This window comes from Pithys albifrons, chromosome 1, assembly GCF_047495875.1.
Source record: "Pithys albifrons albifrons isolate INPA30051 chromosome 1, PitAlb_v1, whole genome shotgun sequence".
Taxonomy (NCBI): domain Eukaryota; kingdom Metazoa; phylum Chordata; class Aves; order Passeriformes; family Thamnophilidae; genus Pithys; species Pithys albifrons.
This window is the reverse complement of record NC_092458.1, coordinates 125,629,978-125,640,616: the sequence shown is the minus strand read 5'-3', so window position 1 is coordinate 125,640,616 and position 10,639 is coordinate 125,629,978. Positions and strand designations below refer to the sequence as shown.

General features: G+C 56.7%; 1 protein-coding gene across 1 annotated transcript; it reads left to right on the top strand.

Moving 5' to 3' along the window:
• The first annotated feature begins 1,029 nt into the window (after window positions 1-1,029).
• On the top strand, window positions 1,030-4,136 carry ATP5PO (ATP synthase peripheral stalk subunit OSCP). Its single transcript, XM_071573798.1, has 7 exons — window positions 1,030-1,103; window positions 1,220-1,270; window positions 2,067-2,177; window positions 2,685-2,814; window positions 2,956-3,068; window positions 3,577-3,663; window positions 3,955-4,136. The coding sequence occupies exons 1-7, from the start codon at window positions 1,068-1,070 to the stop codon at window positions 4,066-4,068; spliced, it is 642 nt and encodes a 213-aa protein (XP_071429899.1). The 5' UTR covers window positions 1,030-1,067; the 3' UTR covers window positions 4,069-4,136.
• The last annotated feature ends 6,503 nt before the right edge of the window (window positions 4,137-10,639 follow it).

Below are 10,639 nucleotides of genomic sequence, written 5' to 3'. Positions count from 1 at the left end.
CACTGACAGTGACATGGAGGGCACAGGGTCACCACAGGGACACTGAGGGCAACAGGGACATTGAAAGTGTCACTGAGGGACACAGGGACACTTACAGTGACACTGGCATGATGACCCCAACAGTGACAATTGAGGGCACAGTGACACTGAGGGCACAGTGACACTGACAGTGACATTGAGGTCACGGTGACATGGAGGACACATTGGCACTGACAGTGACACTGGCACAGGAACACTGACAGTGACACTGAGGGCACAGTGACACTGAGGGCACAGTGACACTGAGGGCACAGTGACACTGAGGGCATGGTGACCCTGACAGTGACCCTGAGGGCAGAGTGACCCTGAGGGCATGGTGACCCTGACAGTGACACTGAGGGCACAGTGACACTGAGGGCATGGTGACCCTGACAGTGACACTGAGGGCACACTGACATTGAGGGCACAGTGACACTGACAGTGGCACTGAGGTCATGGTGACATGGAGGACACAGTGGCACTGACAGTGACACAGAGGGCACAGGAACACTGACAGTGACACAGAGGGCACAGTGACACTGAGGGCACAGTGACACTGAGGGCATGGTGACCCTGACAGTGACACTGAGGGCACAGTGACACTGAGGGCACAGTGACACTGAGGGCACGGTGACACTGAGGGCATGGTGACCCTGACAGTAACACTGAGGGCACAGTGACACTGAGGGCACAGTGACACTGAGGGCACGGTGACACTGAGGGCATGGTGACCCTGACAGTGACACTGAGGGCACAGTGACACTGAGGGCACAGTGACACTGACAGTGACACTGGCACGGTGACACTGAGGGCACGGTGCCACTGACAGTGCCACTGACACTGACACGGTGACACTGAGGGCACGGTGACACTGACAGTGACACCGACACGGTGACACTTCCCCCGAGGCCCGGGCCCTGCTCGCCGCCAGCCCGGCAGGGGGCGCCCCACCGAACTACAGCTCCCAGCGTGCCTCGCGGCGCGGGCTGTGGGCGGGGCGTCTCGGCGCATGCGCTGTGCGCAGTGACCCTGAGCGGCGGCGGGGAAACATGGCGGCGGCGGCGGCGATGGGGGCGGCCCTGAAGGTGAACTGGGGGAGACGGAACTGTGGCCGGGCCCCCGCCCCGCCGACGGGCCCGAACCTCGTCCCACGCCCCGAGGGCCGCGCTGACCCCGCCGTTATCCCCTTTGTTTCCCCCAGGTGCGGCAGCTGAGCACGACAGCGGCGAGGCCGGTGTCCAAACTGGTGAAGGTGAGAGGGCAGGGGGTCGTGAGGAGTCAGGGGAGTGTCCGAGATGGTCCGTGAGGGGGCAGGGGGTCGTGAGGGGGCAGGGGAGTGTCCGAGATGGTCAGTGAGGGGGCAGAGGGATCGTGAGGGGGCCAGGGGTGGTCTCTGAGCAGGTCAAGGCGAGCGGGGCGGGGGGACGGGGCAGGTCTCCAGGCTGGTCATTGTGAGGGAGCACGGGGATCCCGGGCTCTCCAAGCTGGTCAAAGTGGCAAGTGACAGGGGTGGTCTCGTGGCTGGACAAGGTGAGGAATTTGGAGGGGTCTCCATCCTGGTCACAGTGCCAGGTGATGAGGGGTCTCCATCCTGGTCACAGTGCCAGGTGATGGGGGGTCTCCAGGATGGTCACAGTGCCAGGTGATGGGGGGTCTCCAGGATGGTCACAGTGCCAGGTGATGGGGGGGTCTCCATCCTGGTCACAGTGCCAGGTGATGGGGGGTCTCCATTCTGGTCACAGTGCCAGGTGATGGGGGGTCTCCAGGATGGTCACAGTGCCAGGTGATGGGGGGTCTCCAGGATGGTCACAGTGCCAGGTGATGGGGGGGTCTCCATCCTGGTCACAGTGCCAGGTGATGGGGGGTCTCCATTCTGGTCACAGTGCCAGGTGATGGGGGGTCTCCAGGATGGTCACAGTGCCAGATGCTGGGGGGTCTCAAGGATGGTCACAGTGCCAGGTGCTGGGGGGTCTCCAGGCTGGTGTAGCCGATCGGGCAGGGGGTCCCTGCCCCCCAGGCCCCCCTGAGCACCCCCACTGTCTCCACAGCCCCCCATCCAGGTGTATGGGCTGGAAGGGCGCTATGCCACCGCCCTGTACTCAGCAGCCAGCAAGCAGAAGAAGCTGGAGCAGGTGGAGAAGGAGCTGAGCCGGGTGTGGGTAAGTGTTCCACAGCTGGAGCTGCCAAGGGGTGGCAGCAGGGAGGGGTTTCCCTGCTGCTGCTGCTCCTCAGGAGGCTCCTGGGCTGGTTCCTGCAACAGCCTACTGGCACCTCTGCTGCCTTCCCTGTGCCCCAGGGCTTCACTGAGATATTGGGAAGGGATTCCTGGCTGGGAGGGTGGGCAGGCCCTGGCACAGGGTGGGCAGAGCAGCTGTGGCTGCCCCATCCCTGGGAGTGTCCCAGGCCAGGTTGGACAGGGCTTGGAGCAGCCTGGGCTGGTGGGAGGTGTCTCTGCCATGGCAGGGGTGGCACTGGGTGGCCTTTGAGGTCCCTTCTAAACCATTCCATGATTCTATGGCAGCAGCTGCTGTTCTGCTTCACATCAGCTCCAGAGCTCATTGTTTTCACTCCAGAATTACTGTGTTTCCTGCTCTGGCTGCTCCAATTGGGCCTTGGAATGCCTGGAAAACTCCTGGCCTTTCCCACCTCCTTGTGTCTCCCCTCAGACCCTCCTGAAGGACCCCAAGCTGTCCAGCGTGGTGATGAACCCTCACACCAAGAGCGCAGTGAAACAGAAAGCCGTGAGCGACGCCTTGGCAAGAGAGAAGATGTCCCCCATCACTGTCAACCTGATGAGTGAGTGACTCCTGGGCTCCGGGAGGGCATCCAAGCAGTGCCACCCGTTGTCCCTGCTCCTGGGCTGCCCAGATGTGCCCCTGGGCTGCCCAGATGTGCCCCTGGGCTGCTCCGAGCCCGCGGTGCTTTGGTGTTTTGCAGACCTGCTGGCCCAGAACGGCCGCCTGCGCCACACCCCGGACATCGTGGCTGCCTTCGGCAAGATCATGAGCGCGTTCCGAGGGGAGGTGCTGTGCACGGTCACCACGGCACAGGTGGGCTGGGAGCCTCTGGAGCATGGCAGCGTGCCAGGGGAGAGCGGGCAAACCTGCCCAGGGTGCCCCTGCCCTCTGCAACAGGAGCTGCTGTGTGAGCAGGGAGGAGACGGCTCCCCCTGCCAAGCTGCACGTCTTTCTGCAAAGAGGGTTTGCATATCCAGCAGTTACTGGTCAAAAATGAAACCTGTTCCTCCCATTTCACCTTACCAGCTCACTGGTTTTCTTCCAGTATGTGAAATCAGGGGCTGATAAAAGTCAGCCTGATTTGCACATAGAGCTGCCCCTGTTCTTATTTCAGAAATGGAAATGTTTCATGAAATAAGGGCACAAAGTGGTTGTTCCTGTGCTGCTCTTTGGTTATCCCTGTTCCAGAGTGCTGCTTAGTCTGCCTTTTCCTTTTGGGAGTGTCTTTCTTCAAAAGGATCTGAGTAGGAAATCTGGGTCCCCGTTACATTATTGGAAAGTTTTCAACTCCTTCATTTTCCTTCTTGTTCCTGTTTTTCAGCCCTTGGATGAGGCCAACCTGACTGAGCTAAAAAGTGCTTTAAATGGATTCCTGGCTAAGGGAGAGGTCTTGAAGCTGGAGACCAAGGTCTGGAGTTTTCACCTGTAATAAATTTCACCAAGTTAATGTTAAGGGCTTAAAAAATGGATTGTGAAGATCTCACTGCATCCTGTTGCTGTTGAATAGTTCTTTACTTTCTTGTAGACAAGACTGTTGCTTTAATTCTTAAAATCCTAGCTTTGAAATGCAATGACCACAAAGTTATTTCTAAGAAGGCTGTGTGGAAAAGTGTATTCCTTTTTTTTGCTAGTGTCAAAATTGTATTCTAGGCTAAGAAATTTTTCCTCACAGACTTTCTATTCCATGTTCCTTGTGTAGACTGACCCATCGATCCTTGGTGGGATGATTGTCAACATTGGAGAGAAGTACGTGGATATGTCAACAAGGTCCAAGATCCAGAAACTCACCAAGATCATGAGAGAGACTGTCTAGCACACTGTCCTGGTCATCCCCAGGGACCCCTGGCTGATGGAAACAATAAAATTCTTCCTTCTGGAGTAGACAGTGTCAGGTGTTTTGATTTGGGCAACAGCTGTGAGGGAGGAAGATGCTGAAGCTGCAGCTGAGTTTGATGTAGCTCTCAGTGAACACTCCATGACACAGCCTGAAAACGTGTTTCACCCTGAGGGCACGTGAGCTTTGCTGGGAAGGCCATGGAGAGAACAGTGTGGGAGCTGAGACACGGGGTCAGTGCTGCCAGGCAGTGGCTCTGCCAGGCTCCAGGACAGACCCTGAGGGGAGGGGTGTTCTGCCATGGCCCGAGGGAAAGGATGGGAGGAAATGGCCTCAAGCTGTACCAGGGCAGGTTCACCTCAGAGATTAGAAACAATTTTTCCCTGCAGGAGTGTTCAGGCCTTGGAATGAGTGTCCCAGGGAGGTGGGCCAGTCACTGTGTCTGTAAGTGTCCCAGAGGGGTCTGGAAGTGGCCCTTGGGGACATGGATTGGGGGTGATTGTGGTGGTGCTGGTGAGGCCGGGACTGGATGGTCCTGCAGGTCTCTGCCAGCCTTGATGTTTCCAGGCCTCTGGGATTGTCCTGACCCAGGGGCAGCTTCTGCCACCTGGCCTTGTGGCACCTCCTGATGTTCTCGTGGTGCCACTTCTCCAGCTTGTCCAGGTGCCTCAGGATGGCCCCGTCCTTCCGTGGTGTCCCCTGCCCCGCTCAGCTCCGGTCCCTGCCGACGTGCAGCGGGAGCGCTGGCCCCGCTGTGTGCCATCGACGCAGACCCTGCGGAGCCCGCGGGGCTGAGGCACAGCCCTGAGGGACACCCCTCAGCCCTCATCCATGGAGCCCCTGCCCACACCTCCCTGGCACGGCCATCCGGCCAAACCCTCTGGGCTCTGCCCTGCGCAGGTCGGGGTGTCGTGTGGAATATTTAAATATTATAAGTAGTTGTCATGTATGGTATAGATTTATATCAATATTATATATTGGAGTACATACTGTCATTATTATAATATTTAGTTTCTTGTATTTTAGTTTTAAATAATTTGTTATTTTATAATGATTTATTATTTTTTGATGCAACGTTTATTTGTTTTGGAGTAATTGTGTGTGCCACAGTCCTGCAGGGAGGTGCTGGGAGCAAGGTCTCCTGAAGGGAGATAGACAGAGAGAATGGAGGCTTAAATGGTGGCCCTTTGTGACATCCCAGGTGCCTTCCGGGGCCCTTTGTGACACGGGCCATGGTGATGCCCAGAGCCCTCTGTGACATCCCAGAGCCCCGCCCTGCCCAGGGCTATTTAAGGAACGCAGAGCCCGGGGGTGCCCCAGCCAGGAGAGCAGCTCGGCCAGCGTGAAGCAGCTCCCTGGATCCTGCTGGAGCAGAGAACAAGGCAGATGGATAACCAGACGAGGAACCCCAGTGTGAGCACAGAGGTGGTAGGAGAGGCAGCCCCTGAGCTGCCCAGCTCAGCTCCTGCCCCGCTGAGTCCCACGGACACTGAGCCAGCAGCTGCTGCCCCAGCCAGAGCTGCTGAGGAGAAGGAGCCCCAGGGGCCTCTCAGTGCTGGGGAGGAAAAGGCAGAAGGGTCTCCAGCCTTTGGAGAGGAGGAACAAACCATGGCTGCAGAAATGGAAGCAGCAGCTCCAGCAGAAAGGGAAGAGAGCCCAGTCCCTCCCCCACACAGCCCCTGCTGCCTCTGGCCTGTGCTCTCCTATTTGGGAGGCCAGGCCCTCAGTGGGCAGCAGACGGCGGGAGCAGGACAGTCAGTCCTGGCCAGTGAAGAGACGGAGGAGGAAGAGTTTTCTGAGGAGGAGAATTTCTGGAAATGTTGTGATGAGATGGAAATTGCTCAGCAGTATAAGAGAGAAGTCACCAATGAAGAGGCTGAGGAGGAATTTTCTGAGGATGAGGATTTCTGGAAATGGTGCGACGAGATGGAGATTGCTCAGCAGTATCAGAGAGACGTCAGTGGATACCAAGAAGAGTCTGAAGAGGAAGATGATGTTGGCCCTGAGCTGCCTGAAGAAAAAGTTCAGAGACACTCAAAGCAGATCCCCTCAGAGGGCAGCCAGGCCCTGCTGGACACAGAGCAGCACAAGTCCAGTGAGCTCCTGAGCCAGGCTGAGCTTGAGCTCCAGGGATCCAGCCAGCAGGTGGAGGAAGAGAGAGAGCTGGAAGAGAGCCTGACTGCAGAGTCAGTGCTAACAGTTAGCCCAGAATTGCCACAGACCCCAGTCAATACTCTGGAGAGTATCTCAGATGGCATCCCGGCCCTGATGGAGGCAGAGCGTCAGATCTTCAGTGAGATGCTGGGCAATGCTCTGCTTGAGGTGCAGAGAGTGAGGCAGGAGCTGGAGGAAGAGAGAGATGTGGAGCAGAGCAGGGCTGCAGAGATGGTGAGAACAGTTCCATCAGCAAGGGAAGAGAGCCCAGTCCCTGCCCCACAGAGCCCAGTTCCTGCCCCAAAGAGCCCCTCAGAGGGCAGCCAGGCCCTTCTGGACACAAACCAGGACACGTCCAGTGAGATCCTGAGCCAGGCTGAGCTTGAGCTCCAGGGATCCAGCCAGCAGGAGAAGGAAGAGAGAGAGCTGGAAGAGAGCCTGACTGCAGAGTCAGTGCTAACAGTTAGCCCAGAATTGCCACAGACCCCAGTCAATACTCTGGAGAGTATCTCAGATGGCATCCCGGCCCTGATGGAGGCAGAGCATCAGATCTTCAGTGAGATGCTGGGCAATGCTCTGCTTGAGGTGCAGAGAGTGAGGCAGGAGCTGGAGGAAGAGAGAGATGTGGAGCAGAGCAGGGCTGCAGAGATGGTGAGAACAGTTCCATCAGCAAGGGAAGAGAGCCCAGTCCCTGCCCCACACAGCCCAGTCCCTGCCCCACAGGGCCCCTCAGAGGGCAGCCAGGCCCTGCTGGACTTTGCTGGGCTCATCAGCACTGAGATCCTGAGCCAGGCTGAGCTTGAGCTCAGGAGATCCATCCAGCAGGTAGAGGCACAGAGAGAGCTGGAGCAGAGCAGGGCTGCAGAGGTGGTAACAACAGTTGTAGTAAAAAGGGAAGAGAGGCCAGTTCCTGCCCCACAGGGCCCCTCAGAGAGCAGCCAGGCCCTGCTGGACTTCGCCAAGCTCATCACCACTGAGATCCTGAGCCAGGCTGAGCTTGAGCTCAGGAGATCCATCCAGCAGCTGCAGGCACAGAGAGAGCTGGAGCAGAGCAGGGCTGCAAAGGTGGTAACAACAGTTCCAGAAGAAAGGGAAGAGAGCCCAGTCCCTGCCCCACAGAGCCTCTGCTCCCCCTCCAGCCCCTCGACTCCTGAGGTGCGAACCCAGATCCTCAGTGAGCAGGAAGAAGACAAGGAGGCAGAGGGGGAATCAGTCCAGGCACTGCAAGAGACCCAGGAGGGGGCCCTGGCTGGGGAAGGGATACACTGGACATACCATGTTGACCAAGAGGCTTCCCAGTGGGAAGATGAGGAAGACCAGGAGCTGTCCCAAGAAAATAACACATGCCAACAAGTGTCCCAAGGGGAAGACCTCCCTGAGCAGGAGCTGTTCCCTGGGCAAGGCAAGGATGACCAAAAACTGTCTGACTGGGAAGAATACATTGAGGAAGAGGAGCCCCAAGGAGAAGGGAAGAGCTACCAGGAAGTGTCTGACTGGGAGGAAAACATCAAGCAAGAGCTGTCCCAAGGAGAAGGAAGTAGCTCCAACTGGGAAGAACACGGAGGCTCAGTGCTATGCCGGTGGGAAGATGAGAGGGACAGAGAGCTGGCACTGCAGTACTGGCAACAACACGTGACCGTCCACACCATCGAGGTCAAGCCCTTTCGGCGGCAGGATGAGTGTGAAGGAAACATCAAGGAAGAGCTGACCCAGAGAGAAGTGAGTGGCTCCCAAGGACTGAGCGACAAGGAGCACTCCAAACAGGAAGAGCAGTCAGAAGGAAAAGGAGGTCACAGCCCACAGGTACGGTCCAGCTCTGAATCCTTCGGCCAGGAGGAGTCGTCCCCTGGACATTTCAGTAGCTACCAGGACCTGCTGTCCAGCTGGGAGGACTCCCTTGGCCAAGAGTTTTCCCATGAGGACAGCTCCATGGGCCAAGAGTTTTCCGACTGGGAAGAACACAGAGGCTCAGTGCCATCCCGGTGGGAAGATGACAGCGACAGAGAGCTGGAACTGCAGGACTGGCAACAACACGTGACCGTCCACACCATCGAGGTCAAGCCCTTTCGGCGGGAGGACGACGAGTGGGAAGAACTGAGTGTCCTGGAGCTGCCCCAAGCAGAAGAGAGAGAGGAAAGGCTGACAGTGCCCGTCCCTCGCCAGGCATGGGCTGAGCGCCGTGTGTCCCAACCCTGCACACGAGTGCCAGGCTGGGCCTCCCCTCCCCAACTCCAGCCCCAGGCCCCCAGAGGGGATGTGGCTGTCCCCAGAGGGGATGTGGCTGTCCCCAGAAGGGATGTGACTGCCCCCAGAGGGGATGTGGCTGTCCCCAGAAGGGATGTGACTGCCCCCAGAAGGGATGTGGCTGCCCCCAAGAAACGTCCCTCCCGCCTCAGGCGGGCACTGTGGGCTCTGGGCAGGCTCTTCCGCTCCTGCCTGGAGGGACAGCCCGAGGATTAGGCCCTGCCCCAGGGCCAGGCCCGCCCCAGACATGGCAGGGCGGGCAGCATTTGCCAGGACAAACATCCCTGGTGGACTTCCCAAGATCAGCACAACACGGCACAGCACAAGGGCAGGAATGGGGCCAAGAAGTGGCCGTGGACTGGAGGGGCTCAAGAGCACCAGAGACCCCCAAACCTCAGACCTGTTTCAGGAATGACTGAAAGAAGAGAACTAATTGGGACAGAAGGGCAAAACCACCTTCAGGGGGGAACCCTGTCCATGGAAAGGGACCCCCAGCAAGCCCAGCACCCTGGACATGACTCAGCCGGACTGACACTCAACAAGGACTGACATCCCATCAGCTGGATTGACACTGGATTTGGACTGACATGACATGAACTGCATTGACACTGCAACTTCCTAAACCCGACTCAGTACTCACAGGATTTTGACACCACAAATGAATACAGGTATTTGAATTTAGATTTCCTATCTAATGGTGTTGCCCACTCTGAAAGACTTGATAAACTCCTCTGCTCTAAATAGGAAGAATGAAAGCTCATGGTTACTGCCCAGCCCTGGTTTATGTGCAACCAGCTCCTTCCATACCTTTACCTTGTGTACCCCCTGCTTGTTCCTCCCTGTTCCTCCTTCCCCCTGCACGTGTTGCCAGAGTTCCACTGACCCTTTCCTAACATCCCAGACCCTCCCCTTTGCATCCTTAGCAGTTACTGGATCCTGCTTTTCCAGCACTTTCTTGATAATGACTCAATGAGTGGGACTGACCTTGAGGTGGAGCTTGAGTGGCTCCAGTCAGACACACCTTTGGTACTAATTGTGGAACATCTTCTTGCTTTGCTCTCCAAGATACAGGCAATAAAATCTGGAGTCTGTTCTGTCCTCTGTTCTGTGAGGAATCCTCCTGGAATAGATTCCGTGCATACCAACCACATTCCACCCAGGAAGAGGTAACTGAGAGATTGGAGTGGGTCATACACTTATTCTGTCATTGGAGTTTATAAAGTTCTTGCTGTGCTAGAATTGGATTATTTCAGGTGGCCTTTTCAAATCATTTCCTTGTAGACTCACCAGAGGAGTCCTGGGAGAGAAGCTCAGTGATTCCTGGAATGACAGGAAAAGGAAGAAGAAGGAGGAAGATCCCTTGGCTCTGCCAGTTGAGGAGATGCAGTGAGTGCCAACCAGTGTGCCAGCAAAGGACTTCACCTCCTGTTGTTGTTGTTGTTGATTTACCCTCAGCCATGGGAATGAGCCTTTCCTGTGCCAGGCCTGATGTTGTTTCCCCCCCAGGACACCCCAGCCCAGACGTGGCTCACGCCTGTCTGAGTGGCAGAAGCTCCCGGAGGGCATCGAGCACTTGCCCGAGAAGTGGTCCTGCTGCCTGAGCCCTGAGCCCAGTTCAGGTAATGCCACATTCCAGGGAATCCCCACCCCTGCTCCTGGGCCCCTGGTCACCCCTGGTGATGTCAAGCTCTTTCTGCTGGGGGGGTTTCTCTCCCTTCTCTCACTCAGGAATTGCAATTCCAGCTTTCCCTCAGGATTGTGCCACCAGCATCAGGCCTGGTGAAGAGGATCCAAAGTGCAGGTAAAGATGATGTCAATCTCCTTTAGATGAGCATTGCCCATTAACCCCAAACTGACAACCATTCCAGCCAAAGCTACAGACAAGGCAGTGAGTTAAATGCTGGAGTAACAATGTCAGCATCGTGTCTTTGCCACATGAAAAAGCAGAAGAATTTCCATCCTGCTTTGAGAAGGTGTCTTGTGCTTCTCCCAGCCTTGGAGTTGGCTGAGTCCTGAGCCATCTCCTACCCAGGAGAAGGAAGATTGTGCTCCACCTTGGCCACATGAGCAGCTGCATCAAATGTCCCTGGGTAAGATGGTTGAATTTGGTTGCTAAATGCACAGAGTTGTTAGAAAAGCACTTATTTATAAA

Bases quoted from the DNA above. Each gene is read 5' to 3' on its own strand.
- ATP5PO (XM_071573798.1), top strand. From the start codon at position 1,068: ATGGCGGCGGCGGCGGCGATGGGGGCGGCCCTGAAG. The intron at 2,178-2,684 runs GTAAGTGTTCCA...GTCTCCCCTCAG, and splicing joins AGGAGCTGAGCCGGGTGTGG to ACCCTCCTGAAGGACCCCAA. The intron at 2,815-2,955 runs GTGAGTGACTCC...GGTGTTTTGCAG, and splicing joins CATCACTGTCAACCTGATGA to ACCTGCTGGCCCAGAACGGC.